Raw genomic sequence first — 25,497 nt, forward strand, 5'->3', positions numbered from 1 at the left:
CTCTTCAGCTCTTCCTACAAATGTGAGGCTTTGTTGAGCTGATGATAACAAGCTTCAAGATGCTTTCTGCAGTTTAACGTGAGATGTTTATCATAGGGATTTGGCGTGTCCAGATGCATTTCACACGTGTACATGGGGTTTCTTGAAGGTATATGTGCAGTTTTCCTTTACTTACTGGGCTTCCCTGTGCTTGTGTGTGTTTGTATGAGTGTGCTGCTGTTTCTCAAGAAAAAAAAAAAAGAGGGCATCCAACTGTGGAGAGAGTGATCATCCCGATTTCTCTGTTGCCTGAGCTCAGCAAGTCGTCCCATCTCCTGAATCTCCTGAGTGAGAAAGTACGTTTCGTGTGTGTGTGGGTGAGGGGTGTGTACAGGGTGGAGGATGACAGGGATGGAGAGATGGCTCTAATGAAGGGACAAAAAAAAAAAAAAGCAAAGTGGATGGCCCCGAAAGTACTTGGCTTGAGTTGTGTGATACTTGACACACCCGCCCCGGAGACAGGATAGTAACGGCAAACGCATAGACTCATCAGTGGAGGACGGATCACTATTACGGCCTTATTCATCAGCATAATTAGGGAGAGAAAGAGATGTGGGACAAGTGGCTAGCAGCGCTGATGAAAGCTCATCAGCAGGCTCCCTATAGAGCTATGACCACTGATTGGTGCTGAGGCCATCATAGCCCAGAAACTACTTCAAAAAAGGGGCTCTTCGCTCTGCTGAACGACACTAAAATGAACATAATTGGCTTGCAAAGGCAGCTTGGCACAGAGATCATTTTTACTTCCTTAACAATCTGTGTCAATGGCCTGTTCGCTGTTTTGAGAGCTTGCAACACACTAGATGAATAAATAGTCCACAGAAATTTTATGTCCTGTTTTATATCATAGTTAAACTTCTTTCACCTTGAGCCACTCGGCCAATTTTACTAGTAGCTTCCTCAGGATTTGCATTAAGTCACTGGTTACTTGATTAACTTTAACAATAATAATCCTAATTATTGCTTGGTGTCACAATTCTAAGTTGCTTATTATGATAGTGGTAGACTAACTCCACATGTGGGTAGTGCTGTTCCAGGGCTGAAAAGGCTGGAGTTGACTGTCCTTGACCAAAACACTGCTTTAGATCTGGAGTCGGCCCCAGGTACCCTCAGTGGCAGCCCACTCCTTTTGTATGTACCATGATGGGTTAAAGGCATATGTTGACTTCCACCACAGGGACAATAAAGTGAACTTTATTCTTTTATAATGCATCCTTCACTTGCAGCTGTTGAAAGTAGACTATATGAAGTAGACTCAATCCTTCATTTAGGGCTTTGGTTCATAGCTGACTTGACCTGCCCCATTCTGTTCCATGTGAATATCACCATAAGCCCACACAGAACAGAAGACAAATCACAGTAAATCACAGTTACAGTACCCATAATACCCTGCCTGGCCCGTAGAAGAAAGCCCCACGCACAGTGTTTTGTTGGGTCACTATTTATTACATGACATATTCACTGTAGGAGCACTTACACCACACTATGCTTATACAATCTCACAGTAAATATCACAGCATTTGTTTCCATCCAGGGTTGCATTCATTTTTGTTTTGTGTAAAGTGTAAAGTCTTCTCTAGCATCGCAAAGATTGTCAGTGAGGTTCAGGTCTAGACTTTCCATGTGTGAAAATAATGTCTCATGCCCCCTGAACCACTCTCTCACAATATAAGCTTAATATATCCTGGTACTGTCCAGTTGTTTTGCTCTCTATCAAACTGATGGTTGCTTAAGAAATGAGAATCTACTCACTACATCAATTATGGTTATAAGAACTTATTGCAGATGCAACATATTCATCACTGCAGTAATTATACAATGTTTAGCCTCGCTAAATCAAGGTGGAGACATTTTTCTGGCCAGGCTGTGTAGCGTCATTAATGCCCAAGATACTGAGGTCATTCTTCAGAAAAAGGCAAATTATACCTTATGCATTCAAATGCAGTTCAACATTTTAAGTGATTATGCAAAACGTTTGATGCTAATGTTGGATGCACAGATCTTGTCATGTGCCATTGAGCCTGTTTACATGAACATAAAAATCTGATAAGTCTGAGTAATCAGATAATTGGAATAATCAGAGCTGATGTCTTCCCATGCACTTCAGAAATATGATAATCAAAAACCCTGGTTTAGACAATCCAGTCCATTATCTGATTTCTTTCGGAGTACATACCTTCATAGTGATGGCATGCTCAAATCTCCTGTTGTCCTCTACCCATGTTTGACTACATAACTTCAGTTTTCTATGATTTTAATTGAGTTTACACATACACAGATGTAAAAGAACAAAATAAATCGGATTAACCTGTATACATGCAGGAAGACATTGGAGTATTGGGGAGAAATCCAGGTGTGTTAATCTGATTTCTCTTAATCAGATTACTGCCATTATCTGATCAATTATATTAGATTATCCTGTTTATATGAGCACTTGAATAATTTGATAACTCCAGAAATTGGATAAAGATGGGAGTATATGTGTGCATGTAAACAGGCTCAGTGATGGACTTTCCTGAATGGAGGTCTTCATCCAGGATCTCTCTGACCTATTTGGATTCAGCAGAGCACTCCTTTGCCATGCCTTTCTGTTTTTTTCCACTAAATGTCATGGTCTCGCACTGTTCGTAATGGAGCATAATGAACCTCCTCATCAGTTTTTCTCACATTGTTATTATTCAATTTAAATCAGTGCCTTAACTTTAATGGCAACATGTAAGATGATGTCCATTTAGTGACGGAGCGCTGCAACTAGTAACTGGTTATTATTCTAAATACCCGTGTAATCATTTCAGCCATTAGACACCAGTAGTGAAATGTGGAGATCACAGACTGAAACCCGTTGTTTTCTTACCGGATGTTCATGTTTATTATTGATTGAATATTCAGCATTAAATTCCAATATATTTCAATATTTCACATCTGAAACAGTCAGTCATTAGTAAAATAATTGCAGACAAATTTACTGTCAATTGACTGTTTTTATTTTTGGGCGATTTTGGTGTGATGTTTGATGATTGATCAATTGACTTACTGATGATTGATGATTTTTTAATTTCTGTAAGCATTTATCTACATATATCTTTTCTCCTTATTCAGCCAGAAGTTACTTAAAAATTTATTTATTGCAAATGCTGCAGCCTGGCAGGAGCACCCCTCTTTTCTGCTGCTTTTTAGCCCTTTTTGCACTTTGACTTCAAATGTGAAAGCCTTATGCAGCTCAAAAATCAGTGAAGCTGAAGGAAATGTATTCTGCCGACTTACAGTCACAGAGTCAAGTGCAGACTGTATATTATATAGGGAATTGGAAATGATATTGGACATACATACACAAGTTGTTGACATGAAAGCCGTCGTTCTTCTGTGTTCAAACTGTGAAAGTCAACATCGCTGTAATTTTCTTGACCTTTTGGGGATGTGTGATCTAGCTTGTTTATGGTGTGTTTTCTTTATCATTGTGTAATCGTTACAGGCCTGCATTTTACCTTTTTCTGACTCCGGTTTTTACCTGCGCTTCAGGTTTTAGATTTAGATTGCAGTGAAGTCAAAGATACTCCAGCTTTGCATATGATAAACTCCCCCAAATCCTGTTCATCTTCATATCCCACTGCATGTCACATCCATGTGCTGATTGAACATGACACTTAAAGTTTGGCTCGATGCATCCCTCCCCCCCATATTCCCTCACAGTGGGGCGCTTTGTTTCACTGCCAAGAGAGATGTAGCAAAATGGTCCACCAGATACAGTCTTGAACCAAACATGACCTGAACATATGGCAGCAGGAGCCCTCAGCAGCCACATGCAGACATGAAACGGCATCGCTGGGAAATATGTCACCCAAGAAAAGCGCTTGCCGGAATGGATTACTTTAGTCCAACGTACAGATGATCAAAAGGGAAGGGAAGGGTTCTCCTTTGGGTGAAATCAGACTAAAAAGTCTCCCCAAAGAGGAAATACACAGTAAAACTAAACTTTCAAAGTTTCCAAGTGAACAATTAATTTGAATAACTTTTAATTTCACCTCTTTTCATGTTACCCTAACCCATAAAGTTTATAGAATTTTTACTTAACCCTTCATGGGGTATTCATAGAAATACTCTGAAATTCAAAATTTCAACTTTAGTGTGTTATTAGAGGACATGACAAGACATTATTATTTTTGTGAAATTATTATTTTTTTTATTTTTATGAAAAAAATCAAGGTCAATTAAGTTACCCGTAAGTAGAAAAACAAATTCAACAGTTACATATAAAAAAATACAAGAAAAACACATGGAAGGTGAAAGGAACATGTATTTTAGAACATTAGACCCACCTAAGTGCTGATCCAGACCCCTGTCCACATCCACATTATCCCTTTGAACATCATTCCTTACATTAGTACCATTACTTCATGGTACCTAACAAAGCAGGTGCACTCACTGTTCATGCGGAAGTGGACCTTACAGACCCTGTAGACCACGCTGGACCTGAGATCGTAGTCTCACTGGCCTCACTGTAACTATTGCTGTCAATGTCTTGTAATGTATGTGGAAATTACCAAAAATAGTCACTTGCCTAAGAAAGGGTTAACCCTGTGAGGTTTGGAACAGCAGAAATATGCATTTATCCAACTTTATGTGAAAGGGAGCGTCTTCTAGTTTCTGTTTACAACATGTGGCTAAACACATCCTAACTAACGTCCCTTTAAACATGGCTAAGATGAAATTGTAACCATGACCTTATAATGGTTCGTTAGTGACCTGGTGGATGTTAGATGGTTATCTGTTGTGGTTTACTTATTGTTAGAATTTTTTCAATTTTTTCCACTTGTAATTTAGTGGGGAAAAAACTGGCTTAATTTGTCAGTTGTCGATTTTCTACAAAACCCACACAACTCCTGAATTTTTAACTGTCAGTACCTCCTAAGAAAAAAAGTAAATTCTCAACTTTTAGATCAGAATATTGAACTTTTATTAATTTATTTACTTTTTTTTTTATCATCATTTTAAGACAAAGATTTCTATTCTACAAAACAGACTTTTGCTTTTTCCACACTAATGATGGTATGGGAAATTACCAAATGGATATTGATCTCTACATTTGGACCTCAAACAGTAGAAAACCACTCACCTTTTTCTGTGCCAGTTCACCATTGTTCTTGTCTTCTCCAGCCTATAGAATTACCCACCCACAATGGCTTGCACTTGAGGTCAAGGGAAAAGCTGCTGTACTCTATTTTCAGCTGTAAACCAGTGTTTCAGTTCCTGAACCAGGTCAAAATGCTCTGTTTAGGTCAAGGTTAAACGCCTGAGGTAGAAGGGCATCTGTTTCATGTAGGTGGATAAAGGGTATCAGCCAGTAGGTGACACCAGTGTGACGCTTTATATCGGATTATCTTGAATAAATCCTTTAACATACACAGCTGGCTGTAGCCGAGTGTTTCCAAACTATAGCTGGTGTACTTAGACTTTCCCAGACCAATATAGCAAGTATCTGGTGAGGTAAACCGACCTAGAACAATGGCAGACACGACATTTATACAGAAAGGAAGGGAGGAGATCATAAAAATATAGTGGTGGGTCAAGAGGTGAGTGGATCCAGGGGCGTAACAACAAGATCCTATAGGGGGCAGGAGATTTTAAGGGTAGCAGAAGGATAGTCTGACTGTTTTACTATTCTTCATCAGGTAGAATCAGTGTCGATGTAAATTCTGCAGCCTTTAATAGAAAGATATGTTCACTTGATGCAACAAATACATCTGAACCTTTTGATAGTCCTCAGAAGCCCCGGAATTCTAAAAATCAACACGCCATTTTCCGTGAAGCCTATAATATTTACCTGGAAAGGCTGATTGGAGGCACACAGCAGCAACTCGAAAAACCTTTTGGGAACTAATCATCAGTTCATTACACTCGCATTACAGAGCAAGACCGCTACAGTTCTCTGCAAGCTATTTATGTGTGATTTGGAAATAATGTTCCGAATCCATTTTTATCAGTCAGACCAATATCACCTCGCCTTCTCTCTTTGTTTCTGTGTTGCTTTCCTCATGTTCCCCTTTCTTTCCTCAATCCACTTCCACAGCCCACCACCCTTTTCCTTTGATACGGGACAATAGCTTTTATGACTACCTCGTGAATCAAGGCGGTGGGGGTGGGGATGGGGGTGGGTGTAGCCCTGGATATGTTGGCTGTAGATCTCCAATCCTGATGGAAAGATCGAAGCACATGGGGGGGGGGGGGGGGGGGGGACAAGAGAAGAGAAGAGGGATGGAGAGGTGGGTGGGTGGTGACGTGGGGCTGTCACCCATTAATAAATGACCACCTGATATGGGCTTGTCATGGTACTGGAAGAGTTAGCACCGTGCCTGGACGGACGGCAGAGATGGCAATTTTGTCTTAGAAGCAAGCGGGTGGGAATTTGGACCGAGACGCTTAAACGAGGATTTTGAATGGTGTACAGCCTCACATGAAAAACCAAATGGATTGTACATTATCTATCATACCTCAAACAGTTCAAATGTACATGTTATTGCATAGAAAATGTGGTGTTGTGTGGCTCATTAGTTTACTACTCTCCAACGTTCCTCACCCTCCTCTTCTACATGGGTTGTAGCTACAGATTGTCACTCTGAACCCCTCACATAGATTTCAACACATAGTGCATGTCATTTTTCCACTGTGTTGGATGTGCAGCATTTTTTGATGAATACCAAGGTGGTACCATGATCACAGATTGGTTAGGTTTAGGCATGAAAACAACTTAGGTGGGGTTGAAAGGAAAAAGGTTTGGAAAAATTAAAATGAGACAAACTGCATGAAAACATGAACATTAGTCTCTGATGCTGAAGTCTGCAGTCTTTAGTGTTTAGCCATAACCATCCTAACCACCTCCTACTGCTGTTATTGCCTACTTAGCTACGTCACTAGGCCCATTTCATGAGTTTGCCTTGATGTCTATGTGATATGCCAACGCACATGTCGAAAATAGACACTATAAGCATACCCTGGGTGGTGATAGAGGGCTCCAAGAGATCTTGACCAAGTGGCAGCATGTGGTGACAAGGGGGTGAGAACAGGAGTAGCAGAACATACCATGGCAGCTAAAATATCAAAATGGTCTTTCTAGAGCCAGTGTTTGGTTTGTCCGTTCTTAGCTACAGTACAAACAGCAGTGCATTATTACGGACTCCATGCCAAAGGACCTTATCCCACTGTTGACATAAAATGCTCAGATTAAGCTACATTATGAATTTCTGCAAAAATATCCTCCTAAATCCTACATTCTGCACTTTGACAAAGACCAACCTTTGAAAAGTGTTTTGTGTTATAAGTGAAGCCTTAGGTTGCTTTTTTTTCCCCTCAAATATTCCCATTATTCATACAGGAAAGTCTGCATGTACAAAGTCTGTAAATGTCACTATGTAACATGGCAGCATTTTTTACACATTGAGATTTAATTGCAATTTAGGGAAAAAAACTAACTAACCAGAATTCCTTGGCAAACAAAGTGGGATCGGTGATTGGTCATTAGGTGCATCCATTCAAGCTCATTTAGGTGCCTTATCTGGCTGCTGATTGGTTAAGTAAATTAGCTGCCCCTTTCACTAAACACAGTCAATGCAGAAAGCCAGGCAGAAAAAGACACATTCACTGAAACACATTTGTTACTCTCTTTAAGGGAGAGTAGCAGAGATCTGTCCACAAAAATCACTAGATTTATCCCTAATGGGGTCTTACAAATTGCCAAATCTAACAAGATAAGTTAACCTTGAAAGTCTGTTTCAACACTTAGGAAGTGTCGTTTCCTGCACCGATATAGATATATTTTTTAAATGTCTCCTATGAATTATTCACACTGTTGTTGAAACATAGCATTGGGAGCCTTGTGGAGTACTATGTTACCAATATTTGGAGGGCAATATACATGTGATTTTAGTAATATAACAGGGAGTGCTTTGCTAGTGCAGCCACTTGTGCTTTTATGTGTTTTGGTGTTCTCAGGGTTTATGGTAACCACTGTACAAAAGGAGGGCTCTTGTGTATCATCAAGTACTAAGCCATTTTGCAAGGACCACCCAAACAAATGCTTGGTTGTAGCCTTGGCCAGACCACTGAGTGAACTGAAATTACCTCGTGATTGTGACCGTTGCATTTGGAAGGGACAACCTCTTTATAGATCAAGGGAAAACATATTATACTCAACTGATTGGTTCAAGGAAATATAACAACAGACATAAAGTCTCTCTCGTAGATGTAGATACTGGCTGTAACACTTGAGTTTTATGTGCGATATCAGAAGTCTGTCAAATCGTGGTGCGTACAAAGGAGGGCAGCAATATTCATGACTTTTTTTAAGTGACATCAAAGCACGCTGACAGGGCAGTCCATATGTTATTGAATAAAGAACAGCCTGTCCCTTTTTTCACCCACCATCAGTGAATGTAAAGCACCCCCTGATAAATCGTCCATTGTGACGGGAACATGATTACATGAAGCCGCGGGTGTAGGCCATTCAGTGGGCAGACGGAGCGCCATGTCACCTCTAAGAGGACTTTGAATAAATGTCCCCGTCTCTACCAAGGCCTACTTCCTTAATCAGGGTGTCGGATGGTAATGATTAGCTTCCTGTGCATGTTTCTGAGCCGCCGGATCGTCCGCATAAGTCATACACTGTTAATAATCTGCCTGTGGGAGATAATACCTTTCTTTACCATCAGCTAATCCAGCCCTAATCTGAACCACATTGTTACTTTTCTCATATTAAATTTCATTTATTATGACAAGTACTTTAGAGGAATCCGCCAGTATTTCTCATTCAAGAAGAGGATGCAAGGTGATTGTATCTAAATCCCTCAACTAGGTTAAATAATACAGTCAGCCGGTGTCCCAGTGAGAAAGGCACTGGTGGGGCGTGTTGTTCCTCTTGTGCCGTCGGTCTTGGCTTGAGAGGGGGGGATTACTGCAGCATCATTTCATTCTGTGACTATATCCAAAACCTGGGTTACAAGCAGGGATAGGGATTAGAATTTATTATCTATGCACAGGCATCTGTTAAGGGCACTGGTCCTTGAAAAGAAACATATTTTCACTATTAAGCTAATGCCTGATGAGCAGCCTGCCTTTGTCTTTGGCACGCTGGCTTTCGCTTTGATGGAGGGACTAGGTCAAGAGGGCTGTGTGTCCAGTATTTTCTGAGTCAGTTCGATGGTTTGCGGTTATAGATGACAGCAAAAAAAAAAAAAAAACTCAAAATGTATCTTTTAACTCTAGAACCAGAAATCAGTAAGATACTAAATTAAATACAGCTGCATTTTCTCTGCTCTCTCTGTGGCAGCAAGAAACTTTACACTAGATTAAATTGAATGCACTCATTTTTTTTAATATTTGTAATCATGTCCCTAAGTGAGTCTATATCCCTGCACCAGTTTACTATTTCATTTTTAATCAACAGAAGTATCTAGTGTCTTCCATTGACATTCAAACTCATTAAATCCCTCTAACTCTAGCTAATGAGGAAATCATACCGCCGTATATTTTCCAGTTCTTTTTAAAAGCGGGGCTGTTTTTGTTTATATCCATTTATTCCTTTAATGCACAGTATTTCTTTATGAAACATCATTGTCTTTGGATATGGCATTGAATTACTATGTGCATTTGTCAATAGCATTTTTCTTCATGCTCAGATGCACTTGAGGGAACACGGCATGCAGCAGCGTACTACTGAGACAAAGGAACGATGGGAGTTAACCTTGAAGTATTGATTTTCTGCCATTGTGTACGTGTACTATATATCCACAAGTACGAGCTTATTTCTCTACCTCTTTTTTCTTCGTCTTGTCTTCCCATGCAGAAATCCTGAATGGGGGTGTTTATGTTGACCAGAACCAATTCCTGTGCCACGCAGACACCATCCACTGGCGGGACATCATCAAGAACCCTCAGGCTGAGCTCCTGGTGGTGCCGACTAACAACAGCAACCAATGTGAGTACCAAAAAACCAGTGGATCTAGTGCCTCTGAATGAAAGCCAAACATTTTTAGGCCAAGAAAAAAGAAGCAGAAGTCGTACCATGTGGCGGCATACTGTAAAAGTACAGACCCACCACATGCCCACCCTCCACTCTCCTACCAGTGCCAGTCCACCAGCCCTCTCTTTTTTCACTCTGTTTGCCTGGCAGTCATTTGGAAGCACAATCACATAGTGTTACATCAACGTGTGAACCTTTACATTGTTGAGGTATGAGAGCAGCTATGTAGCAAAGCGCATGGAGCCGCTGTCTGCTGTGCTTTTTTGTTTAATCTCATTGAATTTGACAGCTGGTTTGAAGCTACCCACTTGGCCTGATTCCCCCCCATCTTCCCCTTGTTCATGGTCCCTGCAGTCCCTTGGCTCCCTCTACTTTGGACATAACAGACGGCGCTATCCGGCGGACATTCAGTGTCAGAAGAACTGGCAGCTACAGACAGACTCTGAAACTTTCCTGCACATCTCTGGATGAGCCCTTTGCTCATTTTGAGGGAGTGATAGTGAGGTCTTTCTTTAGGGCCTCTATTTCAAAACATGTCATGATGAACAATAGGGACAGCTGTGGCACAAATAGCTGGCAAAGACATAGACAGTGGGGGGGGGGGGGGGGGGGGGGGGGGGGGTGTTGAGAGTGTATCTGACAAAAGGCACAGTGACCTTTTGTTGCACTGAGCAAAACAAAATCTGCATTTAGGATGACTCGACCAGGAGTTGGACATCATTCAAAGCACCAGGTCTGAACAAAATTTTGAGACGACGCTTTTAAAGGACAATATGTGTAAAACATTGCTGTTTTGTTGATTAGATGGCACTGATGGAGGTGGAGGAGGGAAAGCAACAAAGAACAGAGGAGGTGGGCCAAAAAATGACAAGAGAACGCGTGGGTGTTGAGGTTGCCAAATGGGTGCTTTTGCCAGGCAGTAGTTAGTATTTAACATTAACAACCACACAGGGGGAGTGGTTGAAGGGGCTGGGTGACATTCTGCTGCACTATTCCACTTACTCTGTAATTAACCCATAGTCAATTAAGACTTGATGATGGGCCACTGGCAGATGAAGGTTGTGAGTGCTCTGTCAGGTCCCACTTTGCCTGTGCAAGTGCCTGACAGAAGGGAGTAGAAGCCTGTCTTTCATGCTTATGTTCTCAACAGGCCACAAGTCACTACGATGACTTTGGCTCTATTGTTGGATGAGTGGAGGAGATTCAACAGATCTGTCACTGTCACCACTGAGCCAACTTTTGAGGGTGTGCGTGAGTGGACGATGAGGTGTTTGGCATGTGAGGGGGTGGTGTTTGTATTGTTGGTGTCAGAACTATGTCTGAAGTTTGTTGCGGGGTTGTCTAATGCGCAGTGCCTGTGTTTGTTCTGCAGGCAGACGCTGTCATCGCTCATGCAACGGCCGCTGCTGGGGCCATCAGGAGGACCAGTGTCAGACATGTGAGTATCCACATGAACACACACACACACACACACACATACAGTACGCTGATGTTAACCTGAGCTCTGTGTGTCAACTAGTCTTGTCTGGAACCATCTCTTCCACTAAACTTTCAAGGTGATTTGTTTTTTCTTTCCAACTTATTTTATTGATTTTTTTTTTTTTTTTTCAGTCACAGGTTACATGTATACAACATGCCTTGGTATATGAAAAAATAAAGTCAGTAACCTAAGTGATGGCAATATATCAAAGCAAAATAAAACAACCTCAACAAAGAACAAAACAGACAACGAGCAAACAGTACCTCGACATTAAAGGATACAATTATCCTTTGTAGGTCAATCAGTGTAAACATGGTCCATATCATAGCATTAAGGTGCCTCATTACACACAGAATCTCAGGGTCCTATATGTTCAGGAGTAAGTCAGGCTCAGTTCACTCCAGTCCAGCGGAGGAACAGTTACATATGTGAGTACAAATGACGAAAGTAATTAAATCAGGGATAGCAGGGAAATTCTAGCATATGAAAGAAAAGGGGTCCACACTGTGTAAAATTTAGTCTTGGAGCCCTGAAGTGTATTTCATATCTTCTCTAGATGTATGCAATTCAGGATGGATTTGATCCAAAGAACATGTGATGGAGGTATTGGAGGTTACCATTTAAATAAAATCAAGCGTCTTGCCAACAGGGTGACTCACGCAAAATTTGTAAGATCGGGCTTGTGTAAAATCAGATTTTAGGTCTAGATAATAAAGGATAAAGAAAAATCACAATACAACACTTATAAATAGTTTATATAAAATAATCATCAATTTTTCTGACATTTCATTTTATATACTGAGCAAATAAAATGTGTGTATTTAGATTTAGAGCCTCTGTGCCCATTTTCAAGATGATATGGAACAATACAGTCAAAACATTGAAATAAAACAGGTAAAATGCAGTTTGTCAGCTTTTCAGCAACATCATATGTGTATTTTTTTGGACATTCAGAGGCCCCGTATTGAACATTCAAACACTGTCATCTTCTGCAACAGGGATTCATCAATGAAAACCATTCCTTCAATTTTCTATGTTTTGAATTAATAACCTTTGAATTTACTCTGAGCTTTTATGAATAGTGACCTGATCATTAATTTATTATAATATTTAGATAATGTAGTATCTGGTAGTTAATTACTTAAGAAAGGTTAAAGGTAGAGAAAACACCATTTAGAAGTCACATATAGGCCTCCAAGTTATAGACAAAAAATAAGTAATTAAATAAATAAATAAAACAATTTAAACTGAATTCAGTTGAGAATCTTTTCTCCAAACACCCCAAAATATGATACTCCTCAGCAGCAGAAGTGCTTGAATTACAGTAATAAGCAAAAATTAATATGTGGCGAAAATAAATATACAAAATGACAAATGGAACAATTTTAAACTAAAGGCTCACACAATAGATAAATAAATAAATAAATAATTCCACAAAATGCACTTGTATTTACCACATATTTCAGTTAAGGTCAGCAAGAATGGAGCCACAGCAAAACCATGTTGGCATTGTATGATAGTAATAGTCATAGAAAGGGACATTCTGCAGCATATAGAATAAACTGCTGTCAGATTTGTGTTATATGTAATATTTGTACTTTAAAATATTCAAAAGTATCATCAGAGTGTAGAATAAAGAGGCCTGTAATTATGTCAAAAATGCCAGTGTATTAGGTCTTTGTAGAGATATGAACTGAATATATTTATAATGGTCTGATGGTCTGAAGGCCTTTGATAAAAGTGTCAGAAAGACATAAGAACCACTAAGAAATAACTTTTAGAGTAATTAGAAAGTGACAAAGTGGTAAAAGCTAGTTAGCTAAAGTGATAGAAGCTAGTTAGCTAGCACTGTTGTTTTCACCACTGGACACATGTATTAGCTGCTAATTAACTACACACAGCTGCTTAGACAAACAGATCATTACAGCAGAGTAGAGTGGTGCTCCAGCAGCTCATACAGCAGAGCTACATCCTATTTGAATATCTGACAGAGGACACACTGAACAAACTGGACCCTGCATTGACCCTTTTCTTCAAAGATACTACAATAGTGTTAGCTACAGGATGCTACAGTCCGGAGCTAGGAGGCTAAATTAGCTGATTAGCATGCTAAATGCGGTAGGTTAGCATGCACACAGACATCTTCAATATGATGTTAAAACTGTTATTTCCACATACTAATGATAATTTGAGTGATTTTCTTTTCATTTTTCATATACATATTGTTATAGACTAATTCCTCCTCTTCAGAAATACCCATTAAATGCTTTTCAATGGCGGTAACCATATGTGTTTAGCTTAGCCTCCTAGCTTAACCAAACCATAAATTCTTGCACTTGTAGGCAGTTTCCTGCAAAATTAATCATAGTATTACAAAATAGTGTTGATTTAGTGAAGTTCGTAGTGTGTAAAAAGCAAATGGTTTGCTAAATGGCTGCTAGAAGCTGAAGACTGTACAAAGGCAGACAGACGGACCATTTTAGTATTTATTTAATGCTAATTCTTTGTGGAATAGTACAACTCCTTTAAATCCAGACTAAATTGCTGAATGATGGGGGGAAATGAGGATACAGCCTGTGAATAATCTGCTTTAATCTCTCCTGACATAAATTTGTTATTAGTTTTTGGGCTCTGTGAGGACTTAGGTGCACACATATCCTGTTTTCAATTTGGTATTCTTATTTTATTTTATCAAAAGGCCAAACTCAGAGTCAGCACCAGAGGAGATTACTCAGTTTAGAAAAATACGATAAAAAATAAATGTCAAAAAATGGATTTGGTAAATATTTAACTTATATGTAACCCACGCAGGACTGGAATATTAATGTGTAAGAGAGATACCACGGAGAGACATAAAGCGGAACCGGAGAAATGTTGGTTCTCTGTTTAATTACAGCCTGTTCTACTCATGTCGTACAGACCTAAAGAGGTTCTGGCGTGTTTTTCTCACAGACTAATAGACTACAGAGCCTTGTTTTTTTTTGTTTTTTTTTTGTTCTGTTTTTCTTTCTTTTTTTTCACTCTGCATCATTATGTTCCCAACACAGCAGAGAGTGAGCACAGCAGTTTTTAATGCCTCGGCTTGGAGCTCCTGCTGACTCGCTGGCTGGTAGATCTTCTACTATACCAATAACGTGTGGGAGGCTGTTCTTTAGCACAAGTACAGTTGCAACTGAAAAAAAAGGTACACGCAGCATCCAAGATATGTGGTTCTTGTAGCGTATTAATGCGGCTTCCTTGAAAGCAGGTTTGCAGTGAAATCCAAGAAAAATTGCTGATCATTTTCCTAGTTGGCATAGTAACGAATAAAGCCAGCTTTTGGGGGAATTATCAGCACAGTTGGAAGGTTTCTTTGGCCAATTAGTCCACTTGGCTGATTGTATAAACACAGATATAGTGGATAATGGGTTCCAGTCTTGCACTTGAAATCCAGGAAAAAAGAAACTGAAAGTACCTGCGAGCACGTTTTCTCAGAAGCAGTCAGAGGTGAAGTTCAAGTTCAAGGGCAGCTGTTGACTGAAGTAGGTCTTGTGTTTTATAAAGCACTTGTTTGACCTTTTGGTTGCTGAGGACCCTAATTTGTCTCTGCCTGAATTCCACATCAGGGTATGTTTGCACTCGTTTTCTATGCACATATCAGACCTTTTAAAATTCACCGTTTCTCCGCTTCCTTGGCAGTGACAAAGACGGTGTGTGCAGAGCAGTGTGACGGTCGATGCTTCGGGCCTTACGTCAGCGACTGCTGCCACCGCGAATGCGCCGGCGGCTGCTCGGGCCCCAAGGACACAGACTGCTTCGTAAGTTGCACAGCCCATGTACCCTCCTCCCCTTCCCAGCACTCCCTTGTGCTCCCCTTCATTCTCTTTCTTTTAATGTTTGGAACATTTGGCTTCTTTTTCTCTCATTTCCTCGTAACACACACTGTCTGGGAATCACTAGTTACATAGAGCAGCAGTTCTTCATTTGTCAATTAGGAGATCATGGAGCATAAATAGTGTGTTGTACCAGTGGATTAGAAGAGGGAAAAAAAAAAGCCACAGACAGCTTTAAAAAATATCCACAGTGACTGGAGAACATTGGACACCTCAGTGCTAAAACTAAACAAAAGTTTCACTACAAGCACAGTGGTGTTTATTGTTAATAATCAGCTACCTGTGCTGCTGAATCCCCCACTGGTTTGAAGAAATTCATCCAATTTGATTGTCTTTCTCATTTTATCAGTTCCCCGCTTGTAGCTGAGGTAAAAATCACAGCAACATTAGCTCATATGATGAGCACAATACTCCCCATAGTTCAGGACATGATCTGACACAGTAGTGACTCCCTCAGATAAAAAACAGATAAAATAAATTACAAGTACCTTCAATGGGAAATAATATAAAATAGTGACAGAACAGATAAAAGGGTTTATATTTAGCACTGTGAAATATTCAGGTCCTGTGATAATTTGTTGTGGTTGTCATTGTTTGTGCTGTAATCAAAGGCTAAATAAGGATGAATACTAAAGTGTAAGACTTTTTTGGTCAGACTATGTATAAAAACACTTAAAACTAAAATTGGATTTCATGGAAGTATTTAGATCAGTGATTCCCAACCTGTTTTGGCTCGTGACCCCATTTTAACATCACAAATTTCTGGCAACCCTAGACATTCAAAACGGAGACATATTTTTTCTAAAATTCATTTGTTTTTGATCATGTAATAGTTTACTATACTATGTTGCAAATAAATGTTAATTTTAGAAGACATTTAGGCTGTATACTGTATATTATTATGGACAGAGGCAGAAAAGCCAGGTGTAGATTTCTGCACAAAGTGAGAATTTTATTTTCCTTGGTCAGGATATGTACAGTCAGTCCAGCTTGGATTTACAAGGCTGCAAATCAATACTGAAAAAACAATAAGTCAAACTATGAATTATGAAAGAGCTGCAGCATCTGAAACCGACCACAATGAACATTTGACAGATAAACAGTACCACAGTGCTTCAGTTTCAGCTTCAGAGTTTCTCATGTCTTTTATGAATTGGGATTGTCTCTGTCAACTCACCATATATTTTTTATTGGTAAGTTGTTGTTTTTTTCTTTTATCAATTACTGGAAATGTCAGGCGACCTCCTTCGAATTCCAGGTGACCCCATGAGGGGTCCCAACCCCAAGGTTGAAAAACACTGCAGTAGTGAGTCCCTCTGTCTGTTTTCAACCACGTGTAAAATGAATCAAAAAACAGATAAAGTACCTTCAATGGGAAATAAAATAAAATAATGACAGAACAGATAAAAGAGTTTATACTTAGCACTGTGGAATATTCAGGTCCTGTGGTAATTTGTTGTGGTTGTCATTGTTTGTGTTGTAATCAAAAGCTTAATTAGGCTGAATACTAAAGTGCAAGGCTTTTTGGTCAGACTATGAATAAAAACACTTAAACCTAAAATTGGATTTCATGGAAGTATTTAGATTATCTGTTGCTTTGTTTCCAGTGTCAAATAATAATATAAACCTGACACCTGTCACATTTTCAAACCCTCCCAGCTCCTCTCACCCACTGCAACCCTGCCTCCCTCACTGTCCTCTACTCCACGTGTTCACATCTTTTGTATAACATCTGTTTGTCATCCTCCCCGTCCAAAAAAATTATCCACTTTGTTTACCGGCTGATGAATTGTTTGTCATTTTACGGGGCTGTAAAACTCTGCAGTGGCAGTGCTCTTCAAAGAACAAATTGGTGATTCAGTGTTCCAATTAATATCCCTTTTATCACCTCAAGTATTTCCTGTTTCCCTGCATGCGACACATGCGGCAGATGATATTGTAGTTGTAATTCACAGAAAGGCTCATCCAATTCAATTACTGCTGTTTCAGCCCGTGGCCACAGACGACAAAACACTTAAAAGGTTTATGGGGAAACATTTCACCATTTACATCATGGCTATGGATCAATGGCTCCAATTTTTCTCCCATTTGCTTTTCAAAGAGCCACAAGACGGCTGCGTGTCCTGATTCGATGTAAAAATGAAATGCTGCCGTAATACCAGCCCACTCACAGTGACTTATGTGACAAAATCACAGCCTCCTCCCAGCCCACCTCACCTCTCTGTATCCCTGTGTACACCCCCGATGGGACTCCTGTCTGCTATCTCCTGCCTCCAGCTGACACTAAGTGCGCTTTCTACAGGCTTGCACCAATTTCAACGACAGCGGAGCGTGCGTGACCCAGTGCCCTCAGCCGTTCGTGTACAACCCCACATCCTTTCAGCTGGAGCACAACCCCCGGGCCAAGTACACCTACGGGGCCTTCTGCGTCAAGAAATGCCCACGTAAGTCTGCTGTAAAGCCCTTATCCTCGATCTATCCTGAAATGAGACGTTTATTTCCTGTCGAGATGAATTACTCAATCATAAATAAGTTGTGTTTTTTCAGTCGACTAGTCGCAACACCATCTGGTTGAGCTTCTGGCAGCTGAAAAAAAAAACAGAAAAACACACAAATCTTGATTCTCTCCTAACAGCAAGCAGACCTTCAAAGTCACGTCAGATCAACAGATTGCATGTTAAAGTCTCACTGATCATGAAATGAACAAACACCACTCTCACTTTTTCCACTGTAGATCCAAAGTACTAATTTTACTCATTACTGTTCCCGGGAAATAAAACCATAGACCATTAGTTTTGATTATTACACATGCGTTATTTAAAAACAATCAATTTCTCACCATTAGAGGCTTCCTTCCTGGAAATTGCTGTGTGAGTATGCTTTGATATGTGTAATGAGTTCATATAATCATAGTCCCAGGAAAAAAAAAGAAAATCTGGACTCTTGTGTGTGACATGCGAGGACTAACACCGTTTTGATGACATCTTACAGATAACTTTGTGGTGGATCACAGCTCCTGTGTCAGAGCATGTCCCAGCAACAAGATGGAAGTGGAGGAAAATCGCATCAAGATGTGCATCCCTTGCACAGACATCTGCCCCAAAGGTAAATCCACTTCACCAAGAACAGTCAAACAGTCACAAATGAACTTGTCCTTCTGCCAAACTTCCTTATTCTTCAAATATGATCTAGGGCCGCTTTCACACTGCATACCCAAGTCCGTATCCAAGTAGGTGTGACTCCAAAGTTGACTTAAATTTATCAATGTGAATGCAAATGTTCCGTGCTTGAGTACCATACCTGAGTCCAGCTGAGAAGGTAGTCCTGGGTATGGACTGCTTGGATTCCAGTACGGTACGTTGCAGTGTGAAAGTGATCCGTGCCCGAGAACGGACGTGACCTAATCACCATTCCAACAACGGAAGTGACCTAATCACCACGAGACCATAGATGGCACTCCTGTTGTTGAAAAAAAAGCCTTGGATCCGCATGTCACAGGCTCACCTTATCAACCGAACCACTCAGTAATATATCAGGGACAACGAAGGTCGCTCTTCTTCACTTTGCCTCAAACACGCTGCGAGATAAAGTATTTGCCTGTGTTGCCACCATTGTAGACAAATGACCAGAACAGTTGCTCGGTTGATGATGTAAGGGTTTGTCTTCTTCTGACCTCCGCATTTGTTGGATAGCCACAGAATTCCTTCCACACCGCCACCTACTGTTTCGGCCCTGTAACACCCACTCGTACCCAGCATGGGCTGCGGTACTTGCTTGTGAATTCAACATATGGGGAAAAGTGTGAGCATATCCAGGTACGGTACAGACTCGGGCACGGAGTGTGAAAATGCCCAAGGTTTCAAAGGAGCTCTTTTTTCTTCACATTTTGTCGGTCAGAAACAACATATGCAGAATTGATAAAACTTTTGATTTGGCTTTTATTTATTACTGCTTTTAAGATTCAGAATAATAGAATTAAAAACAAGCTGATGAGAAGTATTCGCTGCTGTACATCTTTCAACACAGAAAAACAGCAGGGAGAGAGACATTCTGTTTATCACAGTAATGATAACAATTCACCTTACTGCTGAAGCAAAATATTTAGAGAAAACAGATTTTTTTTTTGCTTTACAAAGGCCTGAACGGCAAGTCCATCATAAATGCTCAGTCTGTTTGTCTCAAAGAAAAGCGCATTTTCATTTGTGGATTTAGAAATGAAACTGCAGCTTCATTCTTTTAAATTCTTCTTCAGAAAACATGGTCAGACACATGATTTTGCTGTAATTTCCCATTATTTATTGTGTGTGAATCATGCATCAATAACAGCCTAAGTTTACACACATTTCTATATGACAAGAACACAGAAATAAAGAAAGACGTTGAAACATGCCAGAGTCAATATTTCAGGAACCCTTCTCAAAGTTTAACATGCTCAAGTTTTATGAAGAGCCAGGCTGTATAGTGAATGTAAAGAGATGGTGACACTACCGAACCTTAAACATGTGCAATGGGATGGCAATAGTACAGCGAAAAAGAGAGTTATCACCTAAACTAATAAGGACAAAATTAGGTTGGTTTTTTTTTGTGTATTCATGAGGGAGCTGGAGTGGGATTTTCATTTTATTGCCATCTGCAGCTTCTCCACAAGATTCCACTAAATATCACACCCTAAACTTTGAAGATTAATTGATGAAAATCTAGCATGATATCAAGTCATGTTGGGTTGAACCTAATCCATATCCTAATTTGGCACATTTCTCTTTTTTTTTTTTTTTTTTACAGGTATTTCAGTGGCTTATCCTGCCAGCACATGCCTGGCTTTGATTAAACTCGGATTGATGATATATTTTATTTCCCATTGGCTCAGGGATCACCTGCATCATTCATTAGCGATGACTGCTACCTTGTGAGATTGTCAAATTAGACTTGTAAAGAGGCGTCCTGACAAAAGGCACATTTTCTTTTCCTCTACACCCTGACAGAGCTGTCAAACAGCGTATAATGTGGGGGTTATACTCAAAAGGATGAAAATCAGCTTTGATAAAGATAGTTTACCCATCCCCACCCCTGCCTCCTGCGCTTCCTGGCTCTGCATTTACTGTATGTAGAAGAGCTTATGCAGTTAAACCATTTTAATCTAATAGCTTTATGCTAACAGTGATGATACTGGATCAACAGTAGCCCACAGGAATTACTTTAAAAGCTTTAAAGAAAATGCAATTTATTTACAAGCTCCACTTCTTTATATTGCTCTATACTTACAGCTGAGTCTAATGTATCCCCAAAAATATTACCTTCTTAAATTTCAGTGTAAAGCCATGAAATACCACCTCCTTTAATATCCATATTCTTGTCTAAATCGTGAACTCAGCAAGATACATAAATTCTGTGCCACATTTAATAAATACAACAGAGGCCACTTACAGTGATCACATCTGTCCAGGTCAGATTGATCTTTATAATTTAAGTAAATATATAGAAATATTCAACAATCTTTTGGTAGTTGTTCTACTACAGACATACGTTGTTGTAACTGTGAAATATCTGAAAGGATATGCTGTAAATGGAGCATTAATCTGATTGTTGCCTCCCTGTGTAGGCTGTATTTTTCTGTTGTTTTTCATGAAGAATAAATGAATAAATGAAAATGAACACCAACAGCGAACTGTTTGATGGCTATTGGCGAATAATTTAAGTAACATCATGTAGGAGTAATTTTGTACCGAGCTTTTTGATCCATTTCAGCTGTTTCCACTGTATTCTTGAGGCAAGGGGAGTGTTTATGTTAATGGATGATCTGCTTCTGCTCATATCCCTGTAGGCCCATAGCATAGCGAAGGATAAATATGACAAATGTGGCATGAATGAAAGTCACGTATGATCCCACAACAGCATGTTAATTAACACAAAGTGGTCCCTTAACTAGAAACTGCTCATATACCTGCTCAGTGATTAAGAGTCATTGTGCTTCAGTGTGTCAGCTAAACGCCTGAAATGTCTAATGTGAAGTTAAACAGCATCGCTTCACTTCAGTCCCAAAGATTAGCCCCTTCATCTTATTGTTCCCACTTGGTAACTCATCTGCCCCTTCGCTTTAGCGGGAAGGCAACAGTGTTTTCCTTCAAGCCCCGTGTATACAAGACTGCGGCATCCATTGATTGGCTAATCTCCTGATTACATCGTCACGCAGCAGGGTGGGGTTAATGAGGGATAGCCCAAGGAACTGTGGGAAATGATAACAAATTAACATTTCAGATATGGAATTGGCTGGTATAAATCACTATCAAAAACTGGTTACACCACTTAATGCCAGCCTTATTCATCATCCCCTCTGCCTGTGTCAGAAATACTTGGCTCACACTAGACTGCAAGTGTAATTAATGCAGATGTAATGAATTCATTATATGGAGGAATTGGCTGCAGATTGGCCCAGGCTTTCATCAAAAGAACTCCAATGCATGGAGACGGGCCACGGCCTTGCCTGTGCACCAAATTAGCAACTGCATAAAGAAGAATAGGGGTGTATGTGAAGTATATAAAGAATCAAAGTGACAAATAGCTTATAACCTTCAGACGAGGTCTCCAACATATTGCAGGGCTGTTCGAATCAAAAGCAACTTAAATGTAAATTGTGTTGAATAATGTATTTATGTAGGTGCTTAGAATGTTTTTTTGTTGTTGTTTTTTTTCCTCAGTGTGTGACGGTATAGGGACAGGCAGCCTGCAGACAGCTCAAACAGTGGACGCCAGTAATATTGACAAATTTGTCAATTGCACCAAAATCAACGGCAACCTCATTTTCCTGATCACTGGCATCAAAGGGTAAGTGGCACAATGCTTTATACATGTTTGAGACGTCACACATTCACATTTATGCCTCTGTGTTTTCTGGCTGATATTTAAGATGGTGAAGCTTCTCGGACATGCAAACTACACACTGTCTGAATGCACTGCTCCTAAATATTTGTGTCTGCAAGGTTCAGGTTCAGGTTCTGACATGTGTACCCAGGGTGCGATTTGTAAAAAAAAAAAAAAAAAAAAGCAGGGGGGATGGTTTTTTGTGTGTGTACCTACCAGAACTTTGTGTATGGGATTTGTTTTTTTTTGCAGATTAACCAGTTCCATTTCTAAAGTAGCACTAGCTTGTGTTGCTACATTACCATTAATGTCACCGAGGAGCATTCAAGAGGTACTGACAAACCGAGGTGCAAAGATGAGGATTTCCACAGAATAATCAACACAAGTCGTCTACAGTCGTCTACTGTTATCATGGCTGCCTACAACCAGTCATTAGCATAGAAATGGGGTTGGCTAATGTCAAGAAATGACTCCTATACAAGCTTCATGTCACTGTAACATCCTGGACATATTTCACATATTGAACCTTTAATAGACCATGATCTTCATATACTAGCCTACAGGTTTGGTGCCATATGTGATTGCAGTGTATTATTTATAACATCTTGGTGACTTCTTGTATCCCTGAATAGTTGCTATAGCAGGGATTTTACTGAATATTTAAGAACTGAGCAAAAGGATGGAGCTAGTGAAGCGCAAAGATTCATGGTGTAACTCCAACAAACAAAAACAGTAGCTTACTGAAAACACCCACTGACCATACCGGGAACTTGAAAATGATTTGAACTGGTCATTAATATAGAGGATGCTAGCAGGCCTGATGTTGTATCTAAGGGAAATCAAACTTAATAATGAAACTTTTGCATTAGAGGATCCTGTTGGTCTTGTTTGTGTAACACTTCTTAGCCAGAGTTTGACTAAACATACGCTCATGAGCAGGCAAACAAACTGTCACAGACTAGCATAAACTCTGTATTAGCTGAAACATCTTTGAATTGTAGAAATTGTGTATATGAGGATCACCAGTGCACCAAAATTAGAGCTGTGAATGAGACCACAATGACTCCAAAACATTAGTGTAAAGGTTTTTGAATACAATGAATATACTTTTTCCACCCTACCACATTTCAACCGGAAGTAAATCATCGTAGAAATTTCAAGAATTTTAACCACCCCATCCCACTAGTTCATTTCTTATGGACCCTGATCTGAAATTTAAGTGGATACATGCAGAGATGAGGAACCAAATTTCAAGGTCAAGAGAAGCAGCTCTGTCTGCAGTCGGCACTTCACTGTGGAGGATTATTACATTGCTGTCAGCTAAAAAGTGGAGCTGTCCCAAATCCTTTTGCTTGGTACAATTGTACATTTCCACAAAAAGGTAGAATATGAGACGAGCATAAGCATCGGGTCACCTGTTATCCTGGTAGAGGACACAAAGATGAAGCCGTTCAACTCCAACATCATGACCACAGTGCACGCCCACCCATACGTATGTAAAATCTTTGTCACACTATATTATTATCACCAATTTTTAATAAACCGAATCTTATTTTACTGTCACCAAGACATATGCGAGGCTGAACTTCTGCAGATTAAGCCTAGGCATTGAAAGCACTGACCAGTCCCTCCAGAACAATGCGGGCAAAAATCCTTGATTATGCGATGGAATATGCAGGGTTTTTATATGATTGTATGCAGTGAAATGGTGGGACTTTGCAAAAATAGTTGCAAAAAAAATGTGGGAACTTAAAAAACTTGCATTTCAATGAAAAAAACAGATTCTTCTCCCACACCCTGTTCGAACTAGGCTAGTACTAAATAAAAAATATCTAATTACACCCTATGATAAGCAAACATACATGCAGTAAGCAAACACTACATCACAGAAAGTGCTGGTTATGTTTTAGTTCTTTATTTTCTAATCATGGCTCAAGCATGGCTTTCACATTCCCGAGTCATAAGTGTCAAAAATAAAATAATTGCTTCCTGCTTCACAAAAGGAGGTAGAACAGGTCATCTGTTTCAAGGCTATTAGAGCCTTCATGTTCATAGAACATTATTATTACTGCAGCAGAAACCATTTTCAGATGTTTGGTGTTGGAAAAGTGGCTCAGGCATTGATTTTGTCTTCTGTTCCAACGCACAGTTACATGGATGTAAAATAGTATGAACCCGCTTTTGTGTAGGATATCAGGTACTGGTTTGCTGTCTTTTGCAGATATTTTTGTTGGCAAATGAGCTGTGTCTTTCATCATCTTGCAGGATTTTTTCTCAGGCTCACGGTTAGTTTACCTTCTGGGGACGCACGAGCCAATGATGTTGTGCATCGCATATTACATCACTACCTGTGTCAAGTTACAATGCAATATATATTTTTTTAACTTTATGCGGAAAAATGCGTGGATTATGAAATCATGTGAGCCATGCATATTTTTTGCTGAAATATTTACATTTACATTTATGCATTTGGCAGACGCTTTTTTTCCAAAACGACTTACAGGAGAAAAATAAAAGAAAAATGCAAGAATAGATTAAAAACAAAACAAATATGCTATTATTGCAATGAATATGTGCCCTTTTTGAAAAAGGAGGACCTCCGCATAATGTGCACCATTTGCTTGATTATGCATTGAATTATGCGATCGTATAATCACGTTTTTCTGGGGGGACCAACTGACACTAAAAGGGTCTAGTGGCCTGTCAGAGGTCTTACACTGTAGCCTCTTAATACTCCCGGTACCAGGGGCAGCCACTGTTCCATTTGTGTTGCCGTGGCAATGCTATGTGGTGCTTGTAGCAATATACACATTCCATGTGACTAGAAGAACATCAGCTAAATGCTCAACAAAAAAGAGCTAAAGACAACACACTTAATTGGGCAAAGATCTAAATCAAGCTTACAGTCTGAGACCAGAGTATGTCAGGAATGATTTAATAAAACATCAGACCAATGAAACAAACTTTACAGCGCTAAGCTAACACTAAGCAGATCCAACAGTACAAGTATTTCACTGAACAAGACAAAGAAGAGCAAAAATAAAGCTTGCATTTTGACACAGTGATGATGAATTTTGCTGTACCTTTACTGTTTTCTGATCATAACTTGCTTTCATGTAAATGAAATGTCGGGTATCAGCTACTCCATTGGTTTGTGTTACATTGAAGTGATTCTGACTGGAAACAAATGGCCCTGGGCTTCACAGGTTTTAAGACACCTTTACATTTGCTTCAAG

The 25,497-nt window shown here is 39.7% G+C and overlaps 1 protein-coding gene across 1 annotated transcript in view; it reads left to right on the top strand.

Annotated features, from left to right (window-relative positions):
• Nucleotides 1-25,497, top strand: part of LOC115434306 (receptor tyrosine-protein kinase erbB-4-like) — a 458,688-nt gene that overhangs the window by 314,513 nt on the left and 118,678 nt on the right. The window contains exons 4-9 of the mRNA XM_030156187.1: nt 9,875-10,006; nt 11,424-11,489; nt 15,210-15,328; nt 17,706-17,847; nt 18,395-18,508; nt 22,099-22,225. Of these exons, the coding sequence (XP_030012047.1) occupies nt 9,875-10,006; nt 11,424-11,489; nt 15,210-15,328; nt 17,706-17,847; nt 18,395-18,508; nt 22,099-22,225 (700 nt within the window). The remainder of the gene's footprint in view (nt 1-9,874; nt 10,007-11,423; nt 11,490-15,209; nt 15,329-17,705; nt 17,848-18,394; nt 18,509-22,098; nt 22,226-25,497) is intronic.

Source organism: Sphaeramia orbicularis, chromosome 2 (assembly GCF_902148855.1).
Source record: "Sphaeramia orbicularis chromosome 2, fSphaOr1.1, whole genome shotgun sequence".
Classification (NCBI taxonomy): Eukaryota; Metazoa; Chordata; class Actinopteri; order Kurtiformes; family Apogonidae; genus Sphaeramia; species Sphaeramia orbicularis.